This window comes from Acanthisitta chloris, unplaced genomic scaffold (genome assembly GCF_000695815.1).
Source record: "Acanthisitta chloris isolate BGI_N310 unplaced genomic scaffold, ASM69581v1 scaffold8040, whole genome shotgun sequence".
Classification (NCBI taxonomy): domain Eukaryota; kingdom Metazoa; phylum Chordata; class Aves; order Passeriformes; family Acanthisittidae; genus Acanthisitta; species Acanthisitta chloris.
Genome location: NW_008649907.1, coordinates 124,821 through 152,472, shown reverse-complemented (window position 1 = coordinate 152,472; position 27,652 = coordinate 124,821). Strand labels below are relative to the sequence as shown.

At 35.9% G+C, this 27,652-nt stretch overlaps 1 protein-coding gene across 2 annotated transcripts in view; it reads right to left on the bottom strand.

Moving 5' to 3' along the window:
- Positions 1-27,652, bottom strand: part of SOX6 (SRY (sex determining region Y)-box 6) — a 230,192-nt gene that overhangs the window by 140,967 nt on the left and 61,573 nt on the right. For both annotated transcript variants that reach the window (XM_009077468.1, XM_009077536.1), the window contains exon 4: positions 2,776-2,948. In XM_009077468.1, coding sequence (XP_009075716.1) covers positions 2,776-2,948 — 173 coding nt within the window. The remainder of the gene's footprint in view (positions 1-2,775; positions 2,949-27,652) is intronic.

Here is a 27,652-nt window from a genome sequence, read left to right as displayed (position 1 = left end):
TACCCTGCTGATTTCCACAAACCATCCACAATCAGCATGCTAGAGCAGAAGGGAAACAGGATCCTGTCCTCAGATCGCAGAGCTGCTCCCTGCAGTGGGTGATGCTTATGGCTACAGGGAGCTGGGGAAACAACTGGACTTCTGCTTTAGAGAGGCAACTGTGCAGCAGACTGAAATGAGGACAAGATTTGTGTTTCCTGGAAATCCCAGCCTCAGCACTTCTGCTACCTTCATTTCTTAAGTACAATTTCCCCTCCTATAAATATTTATCTAGAGCAGAGGAATCACATAAAACAGTAAGAAGTTGGTGACAAAGGTAGTTTGGTCACTCAAACCCACTGTTTTGGTTTTGGCAAAAACCCTCCTGGTCTCCTTCCCCGTCATCTTTTGAGCACACTTACTCTCTTATAAACACAGAAAGCTAAGTAAAATGTTTTTATGATAAAAAAATACAGACATGTAGCAAGGTTGGTTTGGAAATAAACAAATACATAGTTTTAGTGAAAACTGTTCAGATTAACTCATAAGGAATTTGCAGTCACATATTAAGAGCTTGTAATTGTGCACAAGGCTGTCATTTCCTTAATCTCACACTTTGTTACCTGGAAATAACTCTGTAATTTTTTTTTCATTTAAATTCACTGTATTTTTTTCAGTTAAAATTCATTTTTGTATGAGAAACCAATACAAAATTCATGCATATTTTAAGTCTTCCTCATGGCCTCAGGGAGGCAAATTAAGTTCTACGTGATTCTGAGGCTGGATCAAGGCAAAGTGCCACACAAAAATCAGTATTGCAACAATCAAAAATCAAGAGTTGCAGTATCAAGCAACTCTCAATGACCACTACACTGATGCTTGTAACAGGGATCAAACAAGTTTTTGGGAAACTGGTGTTCAAGTATTTCTCTACAAATCTCCCATCCAAGTCAATAAAATATGCTGAATGAAGACTGAAGAGGCAGACCCTAGTCTGCAAGTGAAAAAGGTAGAAAAAGGTAGCTCAAACAGAGCTAGCAATCCCTGTGCCCAGGTAACCCATGGGCAGCTCCTAGGACCTCGTATCTATTGTCAGCAAGGTGGTCAGCAATGCTTGGAAAAACAACTCTAATGCTAACAGTGCTATAGAGAATATTTCAAACTTGTATGAGAGCTGAAGTTACTATTTTTAATGAGTAACACACCAATTGTCTGATTCCATCTTAGAAGTATAGTGTAGTGCTTGTCACTAAAGATAAAATCTGCCAGGTTTGGGTCCACACTGCCCCTGCTGCTAAAAATCTCAGTGAAGGTAAAAGATTATCACAATATGCAGCTTCAGAAAGGAATGATTTGTCATTTCACATTGAAATCAGACACACATGGAGCTGCATCATGGGCCATTTTTCTCAGGGCTGTATCATTTTTTCACAGGTACACAGTACCCTACATCCAGAACTGTTTGGAGCTGCTGGTGACCTGGCTGCAGCTTAACATGGTAAGCTATAGCCAAGGCAAGGAGGAGATTTTTGTTTACATGTGCAAAGGCACTGATCAGCTGGAGTTCTGACTGCTTGCAAACAGCTTTTTGTACCTGTATGTACAATGTAGCACCATTTGAATAGGCATTTTCTGATGAAAACCAGAAATATACCGTGAAGCATCTAATCTCAATGGTTCCTCCTAGATGGAGCATTACCATGCTAGAAAATGTACCCAAACCCCTCAATGCAATTACCATAGCATCGTCTTGATGTATAGGCTTGACACAGTAAAGTAGGGTACACAAGCACCATGTGGCTCAAATTCTGAATTTTATTTGCCTATCGGTTGAGCTACATGCTCGCTTCATTGAGCATGACAACCTAGTTTTAAGTGTCATTTAATTTTCATTTTGAAATATAATTACAAAGTGTTCACTGTAAGATATCACTCGTCTGCAAATGTGTCAAGATTAATTTGTGCTAGCTTATTCACAAGTGTCAATAGTTAATTACTGTGTCATCTCTAGATGGCTAAATGACATTCTAACTTCTGATTTTTTTACAGTGTTCCTTTATGTTATTTTCCATTAGGGGATGAGTCCATATTCCTACATGTGGGCAAATACCCAAGCACATAAAATACCAGACGTCACAACTCATTAAAATCAACAGAGCATATATTGCTGTATATATCCTATAAAATATATTTAACTGAAAAGATAATTCCAGTAATAATGTCAGATTCCTAAAAACCACACATTAATTTGGATCTGCCTGATCTAATGCTGAGGGGACTAGTGTATGGGATCATTGTTGTTATACTTTTGTCCACTGAAAAAAGGGCAACTCACTGGACTTCATCTTTAAAAACAAACAAACAAAAACCCCTCCACAACCCAAACAAACAAATCAAACCTTATTTCTAGAAGATATTCAAAGGTTTGAGGATGTTGAGGGTTTTTTGTTCTCTTCTTGTCAAAAAGAGAAAGATTTAAATCATTGTTATAGCCTGGTTTATTTGTAACTCTCAGAATTGTATCTCAGTGCAAGAAACAAGAACTGTGAAATCTATCAAATATCCTTTTTTTCTAGGAAAGAAATCATTTGAATATCCACACCACCTTTTTTTCCCAGGGTCCTATAAGATTTCCTCTTTCTGGTAAAAAAATTATGTAACTTCTGAGGATATTTAAGCTGTTTTAGAAAAAAAAAACAAAATAAAAAAAAATTAAAGGAAACACCAAGCAGAACAGTGCTTATGGTAAGCATTCTGCATTAAAGATTTTCACAGGTTTCTTTCTTGGAGCCTCACCTGTTCTTGCTGTTGGCGAGCAAGGTCCATTTGCTGACGTTGTTTTTCAATTTGTGAGGCTGCCAGTTTTTTCTGTTCATCATGGGCAGCCAGGAGCTGCTCCCGTAAGCTGATCAGCTGGGTGATCATAGTTGAGAGCTGTCGCTCTTTTTCTGCCAGGCTTTCTGGTGTACCTAAATGTGCAGGAAAGATGTACTGTTAATAGCAGATAGACAATAGTTACCAAGCAGTATTTACCCCCCCCCCTCAAAATGGCTGAATTACCAACATGCTTATATCAAATAGCAACTTGAATATATATTTTAGCAACAAATCTCAAAAGAATCTAACACATAGCTTTGCTGTGCTCTAAGCAGGGGAGGATGCAACAGAAACAGGAGCAGAAAAGATATAGAGTATTTCCTTTTTCTGACAGAAGTAATTAATGATACACTGTGTATGAATCCCTATATCTTTTCCATCTATATCTGCCCAGTGTGATAAATACATTCAGAGTTTATTAGACATAATTTTCATTCACTTTATATATTTTGCTGGGTTTTTTACCCCAAATATGTACAAACATTAAAAAGAAGAATTTCAAAGATGCTGTTTGGTGGAAGAAGCAGTTTAATAGTTTATTGATCATTTCTCTAAAATACCATATATCTGGTAGGTCATTTAGGTAAATGTAAGCTTTGGTTGTGGAATGTGTATTAAAAATGAGCTCTACTTGTCCCCAAGAGAAATGGTTAACCTGAGAAAATGGCTTAAAAATTTTCATTTAACTTTCAAAGTTTACTCTACAGAGAGCACTTAATTAATATGAAACTACGGTACATTTATTCTTTGCACTAATGATGCTTAATGGTCTGTTTATGGGTAAATTGCATGGGTCTCATAAGTAGAGAGTACAGGGTCCTTTTGCAAATCAATCTGAAAATATCCCATCTTATGAACATATTCCTGTGTCAGAAACAGCAATGTCAGCTCCTGTATTTGAGCCATGCTATGCATTTCCTTGTGTGAGCACCTCAGACCCACAGCTCTATAAGAGGTAATACAATTACAGTAAGATAACAGCTGAGGAATATTGGAAGAGGATCTGAAAGAGGTTTACAGTTGGAAGTAGAATAAATAAAGCAATTTGAGGTTGTACAGGAGAACTGAGAGTTAGAGAAGAAGAAAACCAAATAAAAAACTAGTCAGGCCTGTAATCTGCCACAATGATATGAAAAGTGGCACAAAAGAGAGGATATTTGCAAATATCCCTTCCTCCATTCACAATAGAGGACTGTGATAAAGAAGTCACAGGACTTTTGAAGAGGAAGAAAATGTGTGAGGAACAGGACCTGGGAGGGAATGGAGAAACTGTCACCAAAATTATGACTCCACCTTCTTCCAAGGAGTAAGATGGATATCTTCTAGGGAAGAGAAGAAAGAGGTTGACAGGTTTCATAAGGAGATGGAAGAAAAAAACAGACTCCTGCCAAGCAGGTGACAAAACCAAGATTCTCTGCTATTTACATCATGCTATGTTGGGACCAATATGTTTCTTACACAGATTTTCATTTGCAAAAGCAGCATACAAGAAAACCTCTGTCTACAATTGCTTTAAGTGGAAAAAAGAAACCGCATGGCTTAAGTCATTCACTCTAAACCAAGCAAACTCCCAGAAACAAAGGGTACCTCATTTTCTGTACATTTATTAATTACATTTAACAACATGAAGCACTGAAAATATTAAATTTCTTATCCACTATTAACTATCTTAGTTTTAAAAGAGTTTGCAACAACCTGATGTTTTAGTACCCTTTAATGCCTAATCTTCACTCAGAATACACGTGACACAGGCCTCCAGAAAAGGAAGAATGTGTAACTTCTGTTGTAGTAGATTTTTAGAAAGGGTTAGTGATTTCCTTAGTCACAAGAAGTATGACAGATGCATGAAGTAGAAGCTAAAGGATGGTACTATTCAGACCAACTCATTGAAAAACCTTACTGTGATATGTGACTGAAGCAATAAAAGAGTCTGTGCAAAAAGCCATTTCAAAACAAAAAAAACCCACAAAAATTGTTTGAAAGTAAGCTTAGACAGGTATGTAGCCAGGAAAATGCCTGCAACAAAGGTACTGCCTTGCCAGGAGCATGTACTGTGCTCCACACTGCTGACAACTGTTCAACTATCTGCAACTTCAGTTTAGACTTACCTTAACCCTTTTAAACTGTGTTATACAGTCTTGAAGATTTTTCACCATAGTTCAAAGGTTATTTAAGTGGTTTTGAATATGTTATACTATACCAAAATTCATTTTCATTATTGTTCTGAAAAAGAAAAACTCCCTTTCCCATGGTGACTAGAAGAGATCAAGTACTCCACCTATTTTAGAAAGCCAATGGGAAGCATCCTGCTGCCTCAGATGATACTTATGGCCATCCACTGCCACCTGGGAAATGACAGCTTGAGACTTTCACATCTGTCAAGCAGCTTTGGCATTGTAATGCAGGCCCCTGAGCTTACAGTCATAAAATATTTTACACACCCAAAGCAGATATCTATCTCCCACGCCATTTCCACATTAGTCTGTATACCTTGTATTTGCTTCAGAACATGAATAGAAAGCTACTGCAAAGAGCATCTGCTAAGGCTACAAAATATAGTAGTTTTGTTATGATTACTTAGAACTATTTGATATAGCTGCCACAAATTTATAGGGTCGTTTTTTCCTTCTTTCTTTCTCTTATATTTTTACAATAGTAGGAAGAAGCAACTGTTTTGTATTCAGGAATTCATAGTAATTGTTTTTCTTTCTCTTTTGCCCTCAGAGAAACACATCTAAAATGAATGACCCCATTTAAAGTACTCTACTCTTTAATTTGTACTGTGCTATGTAATCCAACAACAGAATAGAACTGATGACCACAAAATGTACACTGTGCTCCTGGAAAATAACGAGACCTCCATGAAGCTGCAAGACACCTAACCGAGCACTGCTTAAGACAAGAAAAAGTATAAGATGAGAATGTTGTTGTATGAGCAGTGTGGGGGGAAGGTATAATTTAATTTTAGAGTGGAAAATCCCAACCATTATTTTACAGTTTAAATACCAATAAAACCAACTTGCTTAGAATGCAGACCAGATTGAGCTGATCTGGCTGGGCCAAGAGAGGTCATCAGTAGCTGTGTGCCATCATCATCTGTTTTGCATCCACTTACTGCAGCAAGCAATGAGATTCCTAAACTCATTACCAGTAAATAAACTTCTGCTGCTGACTAAAAATATCTATAAATAAAATAAAAATACAGCTATCTGTAAAATGTATTTGCCATAAAAACAGATAAAACAAAAAGCTTAGTAAAAAATAAACAGTAAATATGCCAGCTTCCATAAAATATTATATACCACAGCTCGCTCTCTGTTCTAATCCTATTCTCCTACTCCAAAGACAGCAGTGCATTTTTTTCCATGGGGTCTTCCTTATCCCCAAAACACATTTGTCTTGAGTTTCTCTCAGATTTGTCAGGTGGATCAGTGCTCCCCAGGGCCTGCTCCATCTGAAGTATTTTAATTTGACTAAACACCTGATTTATTTTATCTCTCCGATGAGAAAGGCAGTTTGTCTTAATAGAGCCTGTCAGCCTACAGTCCCATTCACAGCAATTTACAGGCAGCCAGGGATGCTGGAAAAGAAGAGTGCTGTGATTCTGTATTTTATCCTCCTCCAGAAAGCACCTAAAAGCAGCTATTCACTGCTACTGCATGTGGCATTTTAGAACTGAATTAGCTTTTTATTCAAGTAACTACACTTGTTGTGAATAGCTTATCTGTAAAATTGCTACATTCACTACTGATTTTATTAACCTTTGGCTCTATCACAAAATGGTCTTCAGTTAGGAAAGACCTTTAAAATTGACACATTTTTCTTTGGGGCCTTTATTTCAGTGACTTCAGATATACTGAATTTGATCCATTGACTCCCTTTACCAGCAGTATTTAAAATTTTGAGTGTTGGTGGGAAGCTGATAGTGTTTAAGTACTTCTTTTTAAAAGCAAAATGTAACAGTCTCACCAAAAGTTCAGAAAAAAATGTGGTTTCTTTTTTTTTTACAGTTCTTTGGTTATATATCCTTGTCTTTTTGACAACAATCATTAGCTGAAAAATAATTTGGCTGCAGTAATATTTTAATTTTTCCTTGTGTGCTTATTGTTTTATACTTTATTTTGGGCTTCCACACAAATTGAGATAAAATGGTCAGACTGAACAGAACATCAAAGAACTTTTGAGAAATTCTGGTCATAGGTCAATCTATTCAGGAGTGAGAAAATGAAAAGTAGCTATAAATCTGCTGAAAAAGAGAAAAGAGTTCACTTTGTGGTCTAAAATTACATTTAGAAAGAATTCTGCTTGTGGCAAAACCTCACCTTTTAAAACAATTAGAATACTACATGATTTCTGGTAGACAAAGTAATAGAAACAACATCATATATGTTACAATGCATTTAATAAAAATCATAAACCTCATCTTGCATTTTATCTACCTAGATTTCTTTAAGCATTGCCAAAAAATAATAAAAAATGTTGTATCCTGTAAGGATAGATATATAACTATAGTTACTATATGAATCCCTGGTTTACCACCTTGCAACACTCCTATTACCTCTTACTACATATTGAGTATATTTATATGTAGTTGCATGTCAACAAATCCTGGAGGCTTTTCGGTATTAAATTTGGGACTGTCCTTGTGGCAAGCTGTCATGAAATAGAGGCAGAGTAATAACTGCTGGTAAGGGAAAAAAGAAGTAGGAAGAAAACCCCCAAAACAGACTTCTAGACTTACATAGTATAGTTTAAACTAAACTTTTTGACACTCAGGAAAAGAAAACAAGATAAAACCTCACATTCTATCAAGTGAATAAAAGACAAAATACTGGAGTCATAAATAAGCCCAAAAAAATTTTATAGGCATGATTCAAAGCTTGCTGAAGTAGAATTCTTATCTGTGACACAAAACTACTGTGGGTTCTTGAATGTGCTTGCCTTAGTTTCCCACATGTACACAAAGTAAAACACTACCAATCAGAGGTTTTTAATGCCTGGTTAGTTAATGTTCCTGAAGTGCTTTGAGATCTTTGCATGGAATGTCTACACAGCTGCAAAGTATTATTGGTTCTCTTCAATTCTGTGATTAGTGTAAAGCATGACAAATATCATCCTTGTTTATGCACTGCATCTAAACTAACTTTTGCTCTATACACTTACGGGAAATACAAATTAATAAATCACAAATGATTACTCCTGTTATGTTTCTAGAGCAAAAACATAGTGTGACTTTTATGAAATCAGGAGACAGTAATGCAAGAAAAAAGCATGGACTTTGCCAGAAAATAAGTAGGGCTTTAAATCACGAAACTGCTGTTCCACAGTATCATCAACCAAAGCAATTGAACCAACAATCAAAAATTATTTTGAATCAAGTTAAGCAATTTCAGCTTAAAAAAAAAAGGAAAAAAAAAAGCCTGTATCAATCAATTCCTCTGGTAGGTTGAAGGGAGGTTTATTATTTTATAGACATTGTTTGAAAAGAAAGCAAAAACACAATGCTAGACATAAAAGAAAGTGTATTTGATCTTAGCTGCCCAGAGATAACCTGGTTAAACCATTCTGTCTAACACGGCAGTCTGCAGCACACATCAGATGGGCTGTGATGTCTCTACTTCACAGGCTCTGTCCAGCATTTAGCATTTACCCTTTTTTGATTGGGTCACCTTTTAAATGCCACAAAACAGGGCAGCAAAAGTCAACAAAAATAAACAGGAAAAACAGAAGAAAGTAACAATCTAATGGAAGGGCTTCGGAGATAAAAGTCACTTTGTGAGGGCTGCCTGACTAAGGAGCCCCCTTGCCATTGCAATAGCATCTAATTTGAGTTCTAACTCCAACAGCAGTTTAAAAAGCTTTCCACTCTAAAGGGCCCCAAGTGTATCATAAAGATAAAGCATTTCAGTAGAAAACAGCCACAAAGACCTCTATTATCTTATCAGTCTTTGGTTACAACAGCTGAACCAATATGACTAAGTTCTGAATTACTTTCCCCCCCCCCCTTCTTTTTATAACACTAGAATACTGGAATTTCTTTATTTCATGATCACTTAGCAATTGTTGATGTTCCCATATGCTACTGTCCCATCCTTAGTCAATAAAAAGTTTTATAAATGCTTCCATTGTGCTTTGTAACATGCCAGTGCAGAAGGCAGCACAGCAAACATGTCCAGCATACAAACCACACCAGAAAGCTTCTCTTGAGAAGGTGTGACATCCCTCCCCTCTCTTATGGCTCAAAATCATTATGCATTTTAAGCTTTGGGCAAGGAATTTTTATTACCCTACACCCATAAACAGTAACGGATATTAATATTAGGAACTACTGAAAATGTTCTATAGAGAAAAATCTGTTTGTCAGATTTAGAAAAAGAAAAAGCAGGTTAAATTATGAGAAAGAAGAAAAACCTTTACAGAAAACCCACAGGTTTCATCCTAGTTTCACAAGCACTAAACTAGATGCTAAAGAAATTTCTTAAGTGGGAAACTCGTATGGTTTACAAAACTGCAGACTCTTAATACAATCCTACACTTATCATAGTCCAGTCTGCCTTTCCTAGATTAGCCACAAAATTGCAGGTAGCTGAGTGAACATGAAATTAACTCAGCGAGGCCATGCTGACCTTTCATTTTCCCACGTCATGGGCCGATAGACAGGTGTGGGAGTGGGCAGGTACCCACAGCAGCAGGACTTGCTGTCTTCCATCACCACAACCACCTCCCTGGCTCTGTGCAAGATGAGCTTCTGGCAGGTCTCACAACAACCATCAGGGTCCTGCACCCACCACCATTGAGTTTGGATCATACCAAGGCTTTCATCCAGTCTACACATACTTCTTGCCTAACTGGGGGAGACAATGTACATGTAAATGCCCATCCAGATCTCTGCCTGAAATTGAGCTGCTATAGAGTAGTCCCTGAGCATAAGTGACCTCACAGGTCCCCACTTCATCACTGCATCTCTTGAGAGTTCAGGTTTAACTGAACATTATTTGATCACTTAAAATATCACACTCTGTTGTTTTTTCCCTTCTCAAAAGAATTTGAAGGATTTTTCTTTTCTTAAGACTTCACAAATCACAGAACCATTTATTCTGCATGAAGAACAAGTCACAAGAATGTCTATAGGAATCCTATATCCTATAATATAATCCAATATTCCTCTAAAGATCTGCCATCACCTGATGGCAACTGAGGCAGGATTGCCTGTTTTAGCATTTCCAACAAATGCTTGTACCTTAGCTTTGCTCCTGCAAATAACCACCTAACATTTTTTGTTCTCATGTGTTTGCTGGACTTTTTGTTCTTGCATTGTTTCTTAGCAATTCTCAAGTGTTTCCTGAGTGATATCTTATATTCAGAGGTTTTCTTCCTTGACTGTTTTTCACAACAGTTCTAATCAAAGCAAATCAATATATTCAAAAGCAAAATAGTGCAGTAACTGGATCAACAGAAGGTGTTCACAAGTTACTCATAACAGCTCCATAGCTGTCAAAGCAACCTGCTAGGAAAAGGTTTGGATTGGTACTGCTTGGTTCAGTACATGAAGAAGCACAATGAAACATTGCACCATTTTTAGTGATGTGGTGAATCTACAGTTGAGTCCTAAAATGTAACCCATGTCAGGAATGTAGGAAAGAATGTGATGTTAGCCAGAGCTTCAACCTCCCCCTCCTCCAAACTGGCGCCCAGCAAAAGGCAGAATTCCAACAAATCTCTTGGACTCCTTACTTTCCTTCACATGCATGAAAACAAGAACTCTATCTAACATAAGCCTTGGAAGACTTTAACTATGTTTAGAGATTTTGTTACTATCTCATATATACAATTCTATTTTACTACTGTCTTCTAATAAAAAAGAATAAATAAAAGACCATTTCAGCTCATTTCTTAGAACTTGTAACTTTACATTCTAATCAATACCCAAAGTACATATTAAGTGTTAATTCATACATGTGCACATGAAAGAAAGATGACAATGATTTTTTTGAATTATTAGTAGGGTTTTTCAGCAGCAAGTAGAGATTTGGTTGTGAATGCTACACTGCTGTTCAATCTAGAAACGCTTCATATATACTCAATATGAGCAGTAGGAAAAATGTGGTATTACTGGATATAAACTGAGAAATACATATTATACATTTCAGCTAAAAACTCAGAGAATCAGAAGATAATGACAGAGCAGAGGCCACAGGCTGTGAGTAATCTATAAGTGATACAAACACTAAAATATGAAATAAAGAGAAAAACAAGTAGTTTTGTTTTGTTAGCTGAGAAGACTGTAGCCCAGGGCAAAGTACAGCAAAATAAAATTAACATGGTGGTGTTATATACAGAGCAAAATTCATATTATTATTATCATTATAGACTCTAATGCTCAATTACAATGCTTTTAAAGCAAAACATAAATAAATTACAAATGAGAATAAAGATGATCTATCCAGTTAACATAGTCACTCAGGACTTGAGAGCTGAGAAAGTATCCTGACCTGCAGTTTCAGGTTTTTTTCATTTAACTACAGATAGTACTTCTCTAGATCATGGAGGAGGGAGTGGAGGAGGATGTTATGCTAAGGGTAGCAACAGTAAAGATTACAAAGGGTATTTGTGGGCCATGTAACAGACAGAAATAGTATATTAAAAAAAATCAAAAGGATAAAAGAAGAATTGAAAGAGAAATTATAAACAAAACCAACCAACAAATAAAAAAATAATCCAACCAACCAAAAGAAAATCTAACCATCATGTAGTTATACAAAAGATTCTCTAGAAAACTATAGAAAAAACACACTGAGTTGCAAGAAGCTAGTGCTAGTAAGTATAGTGGAAATACTTAAATGTCACAGTAGGAATAAACTTTTAGGATCAGAACCTTCTCTGTGCAAACATCCCTACATAGATGATGTTTCTCAGGGCTTTTTTGTGGTTGTTACTATCTAAAGTAAAAAAACTGGCACAAGATTGGTTCAGTCTTCCTATCAGAGAACACACATTAAGCACAAACAGCAACAGCAACCAGAATTATGTCTTCCTCAAGGAGATGAGAAAGTTATAAACAGAGTTTGAAAGTTAAATCCTTTAGCTTTTCTCATTTGTAAGGACTGTACAACTAACTTCAACCCTATAGCCCTACAATAATTTAAGCTGTCACATAGCAAAACAGGGCAAGTCACACAGGGAAATGGAGATATCCAAAATTTTTCCTTTTGATAATGGAACACAAGTACAAAATATGAGAAAAGTCCCTTAGTACTGACAATGTTCACAATGCTTGTACCTTCTTTATTACACTGGAATTAACAACTCAGCAGGTCTAGTTCTCTCTTCACATTATTTACACATACACGTAGATCAAAAACTTCTGTAGACCTACCCTGTATTTATAATGGCATGAGAACTATCCCCACGTTCCTGTAAACAGTAAGTGAAACCAGTTGTTCACCTTCCCTACTATTTTATCTCTGAACCTGACTCAAAACACTTGGATTCTTTCATCACCTTTGGCTGAATTTTGTATTTGTCAGAGGACCAATAGCAGACACATCAAATAAAGTCCAAAAAAACTCATCACTGAACATTATGGAATAACATTGGTTTTAACAACACTCTGTTTCTAGAAAACTCTCTATATCAGATATGTAGAAATGTTAGTAAAGAAGTATATATTCTAGAGCATCATCCCAGTTTTAGGTCTGAGACTGCTTTAGATCTGAGACTGCTTTGTCCTGACAGCATCATTTGACACAAAGAACTGTGTACTTAGTATTAGACATTTTAAATACCCATGAACTTTCTTATTAAACTCTCTCCATGAGCTGTGTCTAGCTTAATGTGAAATTATAGATGTGAAACTCAGAATGAGGTGCTTACACAGAGAAATGGTGCCTGACCTTTCACACCAGCTTCAGAGGAATTCCATCACAAAGGCATTTTGTCCTAAACATTATTTTGCTTTCTGGATAATTCTTTCCATTTTTATTTTTCTGGTCTGATTCCTAAAATTTGCTGAATAGAGTTCTGCTGCACTAGTAGTCTCGCTATATCTTAATTAAATTAAGCAATATTTTAGATGTTTCAATTCAATAGAAAATCCCTAAACTTCATTTCCAGAAAAGAAGAAAAAATATTTTAGTTCTAGGTGAATATTTGCACCTGTGCCTTGATGAGGAGCAATGGATGGTCTGACATATGAATGCTAACCCATCTCTAATATTCATATAAAACATTGCAGTAAAAGCTGTAAGTAAGATACTTTTTGCAACATCCTCTTTTAGATGTGAAATGAGATTTTCTTTTGCTTATATACAATCATAGGTACTGTCTTCTTTGGAATTACAATGTTGAGAGTCACAATTGATGACAATCTGGAATAAGTAGGATCTTATCAACTAACATGAAAAGATTGGGAGTCTGCTGAAGGAAAAAATGTAAATGGAGAATTCAGGACTGATTTTAAAATTGCTTCATTTCATTGATTATTATTTCCTAAGAGCACAGAGCTGGATAAAAGCAATTTTGTTTCCATAGTTGATTTTAACTTTAACAAGTGATTTCTGGGTGCCATTAATCTTATTTTCTTATTTTGTAAACATGATAGAATTCAAAGTGATCTATACAATTTTTCATTCTTTTAAAATTAGTATTTCTCCCCATGCAAGTGCAAAAAAAGCACTTGTTTGGAAGGAAGAGCTCTCCATTTAAAACTTGTATCTTCAATCACAGGGATGAAGTGAATATCTGTTCTATCTAATCTTATTCTGGAAAGAGAATTGTATATGTACATGCATAAAAATGACTGGAAGGAAGTTGAGTTTAGAGGAAGTTAGCTTAATATCTCATTTGATGAGTATAGCTCATATGAATTAGATGACATTAATTTCCCTACCTAACAGGAGTCACAGTTATCTGTAATTTCTTCAGCTGATTATTTGTCTTTCATAAAAAATGTTCATGATGTAAAAGAAGCTTTTGTTTTGGTTTGGTATTTTTTCCCAGTCTTCTCCATTGTCTAAGCTATGGACTAATAATAAAAGGTGAAATAGAATGAGATGTGTTAATTAAGTTTACCATTTTAAACAGCAAGTGACAGAAAAGGAGGGTTTAAATCTTTTTTGTCTGCTTTTTGTCACAGTATTTGTAGAAACAATGTGATTCTTCTATTTAAATTAGGAGGAATCCTTAACACAGTAATGTCTACAAACACGTATGTGGGGTGATGGTAAGGAAAGGTGACAGCTGAAGATCATACAGCTTTTATGTGCAATCCTGCAGTTGGACATGTGCAATTCAGGTGAAAAAAACATCTCACTGCTGTATCTTCCTCTGGGGCTAATCTACTTTTAGGGACAATGATGCACTATATTGAAACTGAGCACCTCTGTGCCAGTAAGGTCTATGAGAACAAGGCTAGAAATAAGTACTTTTCTCTATAGGTGCAAAAAAGGGAAGAGATCCTTTCCATAGGTGCCACTGCAGCTTTTTTTATAAAAAGGCTAATTGATTTACATATTAGGACTCAATTATTGGAGTTCATTTGCCTTAAAGCTAACACTGAAGATCCCACTCCAAAACGCTCCAGGAATCTTGCCTCCTCTCCTATACTGAAAATTGTAACCCAAATGCATTTCTTCTGCTGCATCCAGAATGCACAATATACACAGGAGAGGAGATGTGCCCCTGTGAAATGTACTCTGACTTCTGATGTCTTGCAGTTACTTTTTATATCTTGTTAAATAAGTTACTTCCATGAGATTTTAGTTAGTAATTATTAGCTACACCACTCAGAAATGTCTAAATATAAATATGAGGAGTATTAGTACTGCAAGATTTATATACTTTAAATATAAATTTTAATTTTGATCTTAATTACATGTTCATCTTTCATGTCTTACAAATACAAACAAGTATATCAATGAAAAACTTATATTTGCCTCTGAAGATTTTTATTGCCTCTGGTGATAAGTAATGAAGAAGCAAAGTTTATTGCAAAACAAGGACATTAGCATAGCCTGTCTATCATAGAAACTGTAAAGAAGAAACTTCCTACCTCATCTGAGAAGAGACAATTTAGTCAAAAGCCTTTGATATGTATGGAAAAGCAACATTTTATACATTTAGAATGTGCCCACAGAAGTCAGTTGAAGGATTTATACTTATTTCAGTGGGCTTTGAAACAGGTCCATTGATATCTTCATTAATAATGGCATTAGGTGGTCAAAAGTGGCAGCTTCAAGCTTGTAAATCTGAATATTATTTTAAATGTAGCTCATAATCAAAGAGGTATAAATTGAAAGTGCTACTTATCTGCTGCACACAACCTAGCAATCTGTAAAACCAATTCAGCAGAGCATATTAATGCTACAAATATGAATTATCTTATGCCCTCTGAAACAACCACAACCTCACTGTATTGGTACGAGAAACAAAAACCAAACAAGTAAACTATGTTGTAGTTCCCCCGAGGTGTATGTTATAAATAAATAAATAATTGAAAGAACACATTCCAGAACAAATTAGAGTTCTATGACCAGCTTGTTGTGCTCCTGTAAAATATGCTACAAAATTATCAGACTAATTTTCTAACTACAGAGAAACCTCCTAAATCACATTAACCAGAACACAAAGGGGATGGCCTACATTTGCAAACTGAAGTTCCACACATATTCCAAGAGTGTTCTGGTATAATCATACTCTAACCACAAGCATGAGTGTGTTTAGCCAGATGGTTCTCAGAAGCAACTAAAAGTACAGTTTGAAATTTTCTTAATTCAATTTATTTGTATACCTAGTTCATTACAAACCAAAACATTTAACACAGCCTTTCACTACAGAGTTTTTGGTAATTAAATTCTTCACAGTCCCAAACCAGAATGGTATCATGTTATTTTGTTGTGCTTTCATAGGTATTCTACCACTCAAATGGGATCACGCAGAAAGAAAACATAAACACTGCCAGTGAAAAAGACAATATAATCCAGTATTCAAAAGGAATATGTAGGAAACACACCAAGAGGTTTTGAATTCTGCTATAACAGCATTCTAATTCAATATATTATAAATAAATCTGGGATATATTTAAGAAATCAGGATCCTCTAATTATTTCTCTCTCCTTAAGACAAAGGAACACTGTCCAAGTTGCATTTTAATTACTTCATTTCTACAGCAACCACAATTCCAGCATTATTTTTCCTTCATAACAAGACAATAAAACTAAAAACGCAAAAGAAGAAGAAGCAGGAGCAGAGAAAACAGAGTTCTACTGAGACTACTTTCAATTGGTTTTGAAAGTTAATCATCTTCCTTTTAGTGGAGTGTTGAAAAAAGTGAGTTGTCTGGAAGAACGTACCTATTGCAACTCGCAGTATTTCTGATGTGTTTCTCAGAAGTTATTCCGGTGTAACTGTGATACTGAGATAGTATCAACCTAGATGAAGGCTAATCGTGACTGCAAAATAATTTTGAACTTCAGCAATATACTTTGTGGCTATATCCTCTCTCTGAATTTAAAATAAACATCAGATTTTCAGCCTGTCTGCATCTGTAAAGATCTCTCAGATTTAGGTGTCTCTGGGCCAGGTTCTTAAAGAGATTTTTAGGATCCTTATTGTTGCAGAAATGCCTATGGATATGTTTTCAAAAAGACATGAAGCATCTAACATCCATTGACTCAGACAATGTTACACTGTTTTAAAAAATTAGATAGCTATGTCTGAATCACATAACATCACCTTAAAAGTTTTCAGTTAACTTGCCCCCGAAGTGGTTTGTCACACAATGGACACCTGAGCCATGGAATGTCTTCCAAAGATGCCACTGGCTCAAAGTTTTGTATAGGTTCAAGGGCAGACTGGACAAGTATTTGGAAGGGGCAAAAGCAATCAAGTTGACTGATACAAAATACACAAACCTCATCAGGAAACCCCTGGAAGTGAAAATAGTCAGAGTTGGAAGCAATATTAGTGTGAAAGTATATGCTTTCCCTGTTCTTCCTCATTTCTGTGTGTCCTCTTATGATTGCTCCTGGAGTCAAATGGATGTTTGGGTGTTTTCTTCCCTTTATGCCAAAGATACTTCCGCTTTTCCTCTGAGTTCTTGTGTAGCAAGTTGGCCATTCAGATACAGTACTTGATTTTTTTTCTTAATTAAAATTTGTTTGCCCTGTATGTAAATTCATACCTATGGGTCAACCAACTGTCTTTCCTTAATGCAGAAGTAGTTTCATTTACTTTTCTGATGTGCAACAGCACCTAGTGGACATGAAAACCTGCATCTGTGTGACAGTGTGTACACCTTAGCCTTAAGGCTGACATATTTCAGTCAAAACCTAAAGTTGCTCCCTTTGAGTTTTACAGAGGTAATAAACTTAGCACAAAAAGGTTTTCAACTGCATCCTTACAGTTAACTTCTAAAATATTATCATTCATACATTTTGTTAGCATCATAATTTCAGGGTATCAAAATAAACAGAAATATTGCTGAAGGACTGCTGGAGGACATGAGATATTTAGACATCATTTCTAGAACTCAGTAGCACTTTGGTAACTTCAAAGTGGCAAGGATTGCATTCACTTAGAAATTTTCAAATTCCTCCTTGGAGCTCTTCTTTATTGGCTGGATATGGAATAGAAAGTATGAAGTTTTATTGCTCTTGTGTACCTTAAATGTCCTGCATTTAGGAGACCTCAGCAGCTTGCAGCAAAGCTAAGCCTGCAGTAAGCTTTCAGCTCTATCCTGGACTCAGCATATATAGACAAAAGTCTCTGTAAGACAACCAGCTTGCATAAGAGGATGAGCAAATACATCTAAAGAGAATACATTAAAATGCATTTATAAGGCAACACTCACACAGACTCATTCACATTACCTAGTTTGCCAACTAACCTTCTATTTCTCAGAGTATCTTTTAACCATTTCCTATCTTCCAGCTGTTGATCAAGAGCATTACACAAATATCATACATCTTGAGTTCTTGAACCAGACAAAATGAGATCTTTCAGAACTCCACTGAAAAACAGCATGTTAGTTTTGTTGCTAAAAAATATATAAAAATTACTCATCTCAGAGGTTGTTAAGGACCATCACAGAAACTGAGTCTATAAATGTTATCATTCTGGACAGGAGCTGCAGTCTCACCCTGGCAGTGGCTATGCTAGCTGCTCTGTGGGATTGACCTTGATCAGTGAGGAGCAGTGCTCTCCTTTTACAGATCATAGAATCATAGAATGTCTTGGGTTGGAAAGGACCTTAAAGATCATCTAGTTCCACCCCCTGTGCCATGGGTAGGGCCACATTCCACTAGACCAGGTTGCTCAGAGCTCCATACAAACTGCAAGTGTTGGAGTGAGCCTATTAGAAAGAACACTTTTGTCCTTTGTGAAGATTATGTCATTAAAGCAAGTTAAACAACATTCATTTTCATTACACAAATCTTCAGTTTTCCCTCACTTCCAAACTTGAGCTTTATATTAATTTCTGTGTGTTTAATGCATTCAAACATTTCTCATAGTCATAACTGTCGTGATGTAAATTTCTTACAGCAGATTCAGCTGATGAGCAATTAACACCTATATTTTGTCATGGGTGATTTGATGCTGATCACCATAGCCCTTTTCAGTAGTTGTAACTATAACTGAGAAAAGAGTTTTTCTCTGTATTTTTTAGCACAGTACACATGGAAGGTAACAGGAAGATGCAAAGTGAGGGAAGAACCTGACCTGTCTATGAAGTTAACTAGACTTTAGCTATGTGTAGAGATTGAATATGTTTTTTTCAGGTCAGTTTAAGGAGAATTCTCACTATGGCCTGCTCTTAGCTCCAAATATTGATACCTGCCTGATGGTGGGCAATGTTATCTGAGAGTATGCAGAGAGACCCAAACCCTTTGTCAATCACTGTTACCCTATCTGAGAGTATGCAGAGAGACCCAAAGCCTTTGTCAATCACTGTTATCTTGAAAAGTGGCAGACTGTAACCTGATAGGATAAAGTATTTCTATTTAGAAAAATCTTTACACTTCAGAAGAAGAGGAGACCCCATCTTTCACTGAAGTCTGAGTCCCAAAATTACACCAGAGAGCCCTTGGGAGGTGAAGACACCACCACAAAATAGATAAGACAGTTTAATTGATTAATGCATCCTGAAGTAGGAATCTACAGCCCCTAAAAGAACATCCACATCCACCCTGTGATTGTTGCAGAATCACAGAATCATCAAGGTTGGAGGAGACTTCTAAGATCATCGAGTCCAACCATTAACCTGCCACTCTGCTGCAACTCCTAAACCCTAAACCATATCTTCCAGTGTGAGGTCCAGATGCCCCTAAAACACTTCCAGGGATGGTGACTCCACCACTTCCCTGGGCAATATTCCAGTGCCTGACTACCCTTATAGTGAAAAAAAATTTCCTTCCATTTAATCTGAATCTCTCCTGTCTTAAATGTCAACAATAGGTAGGCAAATGGATCCTGGCACCAGAGGAAAACAGCAAAGGTAAAACATTCTTTCAGTTATAAGTTAAGAGGAACTCTGTGATTCTTAAGGAATCTGAAAAAAAATCCACAAAACCACAGAACACCTCTGCCCACTTCATTATCTTTACCTTCCTTACTATACTTGTTCATGATGTTACCAATCAAGATTTGAAGTCTGCAAGTTTTTCCCACATTTCGAAAAACTAAATTGTATAAACCTATATAAAATATCCACATACATTACACTGACTTTTTAAATCCTGCAACTTGAGTATGCCACCCGCATTTTAACAGCAGATTTTGTTTTGGTATCTGTAATAAGAGTGTATTACAGCTTCCAGGGAGAACTACGATTGTCTACTAAACAGTTACATCAAAGATCAAATCCCATAATTAAATTTCAAAGTACAGTGAACCTTAACTATAAATAATTTTCTGATCCCAGAGGTTAGAACTGGGATCTTATGTCAACAGAACACGATAGGGGCATATATCAATCTATAGTATTTCCAAGTCAAAACAAATGCAAAAGACGTATCTTCACACATAGTAGTATGTTTAAAAATGTCGGAAATGTCAACCACTTACATACTTTCATATCATCCCTAATTAATACAAATTGCATTTAATTTCACATTTAGTAAAACATATTGCTGCCCAAAATAAGGACTATAATTTTTATCAGCAATTATTATTACTGATGTATCAACACAATTATTTAAATTCAATGTATATAGAGGCAGACTCCATGCAAGCATTTACAGTTTTTGTTCCCTCTGTGGTTCTTCCCTAATTTTTGTGGCTTGGAGCTCCTCCAGATGCTGTCTATGACTTTGTGGTTTTGTATTTGAGATGCCATCTCCCGATTCATAGTATTCCTTGATTGACAAACAGATTCAGATATGAAAACAAACAGTTACCTGTATATAATCTGTGCCTGACAGCTGCACTGCTCAGTCTTCCATTTGTGGTGAACCTACTGTTTCAGATTTTACTCGTTTCTTGAGTCTCTGAGTCACTGTGTTTATGGAGCATCACCAATAACTGGTGACATATGTGATCTCCACACTGCAAGCTGCACTTCAGAGTCAGAGGATTTTCTTTTAGTCCCTCCCTCTTCATAAACTAAATTATTTTTAAAAAACACAGGGTTTTGTATTTCTAACTGATGTGCCTCCTAATTTAATGCAGAACACTTTCAAACTATTTTCCATTAGAGGCCCACGTTGTTTTTTTAATTTTAATGCACAGTATAAAACCTTCATTGGTAGATTAAAATTGTTTGACTCGAAGTAAAACCTGTTATTATACGCTTTTTTAGCGGTTTTGTCTTGTATAATGTAGGGTGAATTATGTAAAACATACCAAACAGGATACTCTACAAGCTGCTACTTGCATGCTGCAAACAATCAGTTTCACTGATAGACTGGGACTTAGCATCTTAAAATTCCCGTGGAAATCAAGTGCATTTTAAGTATTGGGTTTGATTATTTAATCAGACAACTTGCATTTTGCCCTGGCTAATTTGGAAGGCTGATAATATTTTACTCATAAAGTAATTGTGCACCTGTTGTGATGGAAACCTGTTCAAACAAATCTTAACAGACATGAGGATTCATTCCCAACATGAGTGTGTTAGCCTCTCATTACTGCTATCTATGGGGCAACAAATTTTAAGCAGCTATTGAACAGGTCTTAGCTTAATCTTGAATAACTCTTAAGGAACATCTATGACAACATGACTAATATTAAACTTTCTTAATTTACATCAATACAGGCTAAGATAAATATTAGGATATGTGGGTCAAACTAACAGTAATTTAAAGAAAGAAGGGTAAGAAAGATATATTCATAATTGCAGGTTTTCAGTGTGACAAAGAACAAGTTCTGATCAAGCTGTCTGGGTATAAATCTATTAATTTTATTAACACAGAGGGTAATACCTACTATGAACCCTTGGAATCAGGGCTGGTTATGTCCTTAGTAGATTTCTATTTCTCTGTCCTCTATTCAGACAAATTTCTATGGAAATTGTTTTAAAACATTGACATTTTCTTTACAATTCATATATATTCATATTAATAGATAGGACTTGATCTTAATAGTGGTTTTGAAATTTTTTTCTATTGGCAAGTCATGCCAGAACAAAAAAAAAAAAAAAAACTGAACAAAAAAAATAACTGGAGGGAGTTGAAAAGAGATAAATTATTTACTTTAATCCAAAATAAATATTTGAGGCAGAGACAGAAGGAACATGGTCAATAGAGACCAATTCACTCACCAAGTAAAGAGGCAGTATCATGAATGACCTGATTGGAGCAAGGGGATCACAATTAGCCTGAAATCACTTTAATGTTGGCAGGAGGAGGTCAAAACAAGGAAAATGAGCTGAGTTTGGCTAGATCTGCCCTTTGGCAGAAAACTGTCAGATGTCATTGGTCAGATCTGAGTGAGGTGAAACAGTTAAACAAATCAAGATCTCTTGAAAAAAATACTGATAGTTAACCTCTTCCAAAAGGTCAGCTTGTTTTAAGGGAACAAGGACAACCCTTCTTGTATTTCTTCTTCTATTCCTCATTGAGCTTAGGCTTTTGAGGCAGCAGCTGTGTCAGGTTGCACATTATGTTCTTGCTATTCTCAGTTGCATGAGTTTCCTAAACGTGCTTGTACTTCATTTTTTCTCAGTACTAATATTATGTCCCTTGAGTTTTACAGATACCATTTCTGACTCACCTCTGGGACCACAGTTTGATAAGTTCCCAGTAAGGTATTTTTCCATACCTCTTAAGAAAAAAAAAAGATGGTATCTTTGATATCATCAGGATACCCTCACTACCACACACTATCCACACATCAAGACCCCACTTCAGGACATGACTCGCTCTTCAGAAAGGGAATTTAAAACCAACTGAGGTTAAAAGGATTGCCACAGAGGTTCTCATTAATCAGTGCCAAATATTGGAGTTGCTCAGAAACCGAAGAGAAAGCTGAGGACAGTGGCCAAAGTGCAGAATAGCTTTCATGTAAAGAATAGATAAATATACTTTTACTTTTCAACCTGGAGGAGAGAAAACAGTGTAGTGTAACAGAGAAGATGAACAGGGAACAGCCATTCCCTGTCCATTCTAATACAAGATCTAGGGGGCACCTACAAAGTACTAGGTTCAAATATACAGCATATTGCTAACTGCTAAGCTTATCCCCACAGAATTTCCAGCTGTCTGTTAAAGGGTTCAAAAGTGATTGGACATGTTCATAGATGATAATTCTATCAAGGGTCATTAAATCTGAATGTACCACCTCTGAATCAAGAAGCCAATTAATCATATTTGGTGGGAAACTCTCAGAGTATACTGAGGAAATATTACTGTATGTTTGCCCTTTCCTTTCACCCTTCCACAGGTTGCTCAGTATCCACAGAGACAGAATAGCTTCAGGACATCATGTTCTTTCTACCTGACACTTAAAGGTTTCTTTAATATGAAACCCCCACCACAAAAGCCTGATAAAGTAAATCTGCAGGTTTCCACACAATTTAAATTGATCAGAAAATTTTGGTCCTTTCAGTACTGTGCCTATATGTATTTTCCTAGATAAATACTTACATGCATCAATTTGTAAGAATTTTCCTTTATATGTCTACAGCAACAAAAAGCCAAAAGCACTGACACATGATGAAACACAAGAAATGGAACTTCCACTCTTGTTTTAAGAGTGCAACCTCCTTCAAATGCACTTTTTCATAAGCTGTATGTTTGTCTTCACTAATTTTATTTTGCTAAAGGTAAGAAGCTTCACTGGCAAATACGCTGGGACTTGAGTCAAAAGGAAACTTGCCACTGACATCCACTGCCAGATGAGAAGGTGTGAAGATCCAAGTAGTGATACATTCTTCAACACAGAAGCCTTTCTTCTACAGCTAAGACTGTATTTATTGAAGAAAACAATAACTGACATAATGAAAATTAAAACAACCTGCCAACAGCAGAAAATGGCAAAATTTTGAAAAAAAACTTGAAGAAAACCTACTTGAATTTTTTAGTTTATAGGCAACCCTTTCTCTGCTGAAAAAAATTAGATGGCATTTGAAAATAAACATATTTTAATACCATACATTTTCTTGTCACTGTTTGTAAAAATGAAGAATGGATCAAAGTCCAGAAGGCAGTCTGTTCTCATGTGCCAAATAAATATATTGCTGTTTCAAGTTCCTTATTATTAGCATCATTAACATTCTTATTCCTTTTTTCTCACGAACAGTTGATACTGTTTCTTCCTACACTATTTGGGACAGAGTTCCACAGAATCCAGCATAAAAGCGAGCTGTCATATTGATTTCAGTGTAGTACAGAGTTCATACATTTAGCCCTGAACTGTTGAGCTTAGAAATATACACTGATAAGTTAAAAAAAAACATCTAGAGATATATGTGATTGCAGTAAGTAAAAAATTCATTGTATGCCTGGAAATATAAGACATGCATCCTGGTTGATAATTTTTATAAAATATATTCGACAATATGGAGAACTTGATTTATGTGAAAGGTTGATTACAATGTAATTTATAGTTGTGGATTTTGAAGAACTAGAAATGGTATAAGTCATTAACTTTCAACATTAGAAGTAGGCATGATTGTGATAGGTGCCACTGAAATACAACTCTCTGACCAAAAGACCAGAGCAACAAAAAATGTTTATTTTTATTAATGTGATAAGTACAGCTTCAATCCTGCCAAGACTTACATGAACATAATTTATATAATTGCACTATGTACAGTGACAGTTCCATTCCTTTCCACAGAACTATCCTCTGTCCCTACAGTTGGGGCTATGTATGTTTAAATCCAGAATCTGAAGAAACATATTTCATATCAAAAACAAGTGAAGAAGACATAAGACTGTACAGTTTAATCTATTTCACACTGGTGATTAGTCTAATTGTCTTGGTATCTTGACCATAACAAATAGGTACAACGGGGCTTGGTAAACTTAAGCAAAATATTTTTATTTTGGAATCCATTTCCTTCTTCAAGCAAATCGGACTAAAGGGAATTCAAACATTAACTACTGAAAGTTATGAAATATTCAGTCATTCAAATGACTTAATTTAGAAGGTCAAGTTAGACCTGGAAATTTAGTCTTTGTACCATTTTACACAAAGTGCTAATGACTGCAGTAATCACAAAACAAAAATATCACTCTGATTTGGAGAGCTACAACATAAAGCTAAACATATCACACCATTGGATCATGGCAATAAATACATTATGAGAAAACTTTATAGCCTGTGGTATATTTCTAATCAGGACCAATTTCTTAAGGATTTGTGTGCAGGGGTTCTGGGTTGTGCTGTTTTGCTGGATGTTTTCATTGGTTTCACTAATTGTAACCAGTTGATCCTTTTTCCTGTGTATTGATTTTTTAAATCCTAGCAGTTAACAATGATTCTAATGTATCATAACACTTTAGACCTTAATCATATAGTGGGGCTTCTGCTTGTAGCTTTTGTTTGAGTTTTAATTAAGAAGACCTTGTGTCTCAAAGCCTGAGCTGGGTTTTTAATTGCTAGTATGTATATCACACAGACTTCAAAAGAAATAAAATATGTTTATAACAGCAAGCACAAAGGAGAGCTTTGAAATGTCTATAGCCATACAAAGTGACATAATTAAAAACCTCTGAGTGCCTCTGTGATATAAGACTTATATATATTTATTTATACATATTTATGAGGGGGACTGTTATATACCCTTAGACTTCATGAGCAAGAATTGTCAGCAATTATACTGAAAAATAATTACTGCAAATTCAGACTAGTGTTGATCAGGGCTACAGGAAAACAGATTTATTTTCCTCAAAATGGTCTTCATATTTGATATAGTGCACCAATAAATACCTGGAATCTTATCTGTGAAGACAAATTTTACAAAATAGAAGCAAAAATAACATTTTTAAATGTTCTGTAAATCATATGTATTAAAAAAAATTAATTCACTGCAAAAACAGAAACCATAACTTTCTCAAGGATTCATTCATGCACAACTCTCTCCAGGACTATTCCAGAAACGGATAGTGTTAAATTACTAGATTCAAACAGTCGTGTTTCACTGTCCTCTTCCAGTTATTAATACACACCAAAAAAAATGGTCCTAGAAAACACCTCATTGTGTCTCTCCTGCGTTCTTGTACCAGGGACAAATATCCTTTCTAAGACTGTTTATAGTGTATCTTACAAGGAGACTATCAAGTGGGTGAAGTTGCTTCATTTTACTAAATTCAACATTTCCTAGGAAACAGGAAAACCACCTCCCACCTACCCAAATACTTTGAGGCTATTAAACATGCACATGTCACACAAAACAGGTTTGGGCACTTACTAATAAAGTAGCAAATACAAGAGGAGAAGGATTAAGCACAGAAAGCATAATGCAGACAGCCTTCTGTATTGGATAAAGCTATGGACATCAATCACTTGCCTTCCTAAAATAGAGTATACAGTACAAAGACAGCATGTGACAGTCAAGTCACAATGCCTATAAATATAGATAGTTCCAGTTGTAAACACCACCAATGGAAGGCAGAAGGGACTAACCTGCAACACAGTAGCCAGTGACCCAGGAGTCACTCTTCTCTAAGGCTGCTCAACCAATTCTGACCCTTTCACGATAACATCATCGCTTAAGTTACTTAAAGACTGACCTTTCTTATTTGATCTTCAAAGACTCTGCATGCTGAGAAAGACCATTGCAGGCTATTTCAGTAGGACAACTGCCTGATGCATGCAAGACTATGCTCTTCCAGAGATTTATATTTGGAACAGAAACAGAAAACTTAAAACAGACTCTGTATAGTGATAAATGATGCTACTCTGCCTAGCTGTGGCTGCTGATGAAAACTATATAACTGAGCAACAGAAATACATGCAGTGAGGGAGGGTGATGATAGAAATCTGCACCCAAATATCTGGAACACAGAAGAATTTTTTATTCAAATACATGATAACAACAATTAGAATTAAAAGTATTTCCCGATCCTAATTTTTCTACAGAAAAGACCCAATACTGCAAAAGCCAGACATAAGCCTAACCAATTGCTCATATACCTTAAAATAAATGTATTTGCATGCTCACCCTGGCAAACAGCATACCCCAGGTAGCTCTGGGTTTTTTTCCAGGTGAGCAGGGCATTTAAGTCTGCAATACTGCTTCATAGACTTTTGAAAATTTGCCCTATGTGCTTCATTTATAAACATATCAAATGAAAAAGCAGACTTATTTAACCACTGGAATTTGGCTACAAAGCATTCTGCCAAATGCTCCTCTGAGCTCCATGCAACCTCCTTGAAGTCAATGGCTTGTTTGCCCAGAATTCAAGGAAGAATCTGGACCATTATCAATAACAGAAATCCTAATAAAGAAACTCAGAAAAAGCAGTTTTACAAGTGAAGAACACTATGCAAGAGTCATTGTGAACAGGACCAATCCCACACTGAGAAAAAAATAAATTATTCACTGTTTGTTACTTTTGTATTGGCTTCTATTGTTTGAATTAATAGATATAGTTTAGAATTATATCTTGATTATCACTATTGTGTTCTAAATATAGAAGGTAAAGACAGAAAATACCATTTTTATTTGTTTCTCTCAGCCAATTATCTTTTCTTCTTGTCTGTGTGCTTCCCAAACATGAATAGAAACAGTTTGTGTCAGTGGTACATTTTTTTTTCTGCTTTCATCCTTTTTTCTGGCACTAATTCTTAGTGAACTGCCTTCCCACAACCAAGATGCTAGTCTTTCACTGAAGGGGGAGGGTTATAGTCGTGCAGACACAGAGGAAGAATATGTGCTCAGGTTATCCATAGTGAGAGCAACACCTTCTCTCTAAAATAAACAACTCCCAGTAACAGGCAGTGCAAAGAGCAGTTCCTCACAGGACCACACCTTGCTTTCTTATAATCACCATTTTTTTCCACCTAAAAAACCCCTTTATTTATTTTTACTGCATTGCTTCATGTCTTTAAGTTAGGCTCTCATTGATAGGAGCAGAAAGTCTGCACAAAAGCCAAAAACATCAGCCTATTAAATGAAATTATTTAAAATCTAATGGAAATTAAAGAAAAATATATTCGACCCCCCAAAGACAATAGATTTTCAAATGTCGTTCTTTCAGACCACAACATATTCTGCCAGTTACCTAGCTGGAAATTTAATCAGCATTATTAAAATGAACTTCACGATTTTGAAATCTACCATCTTAAACACTGAAAGCATTTATTTTAAAGTATGCTTCTTTGGCCTAATGAAAAATTCTCCCTGGTTCCCCTA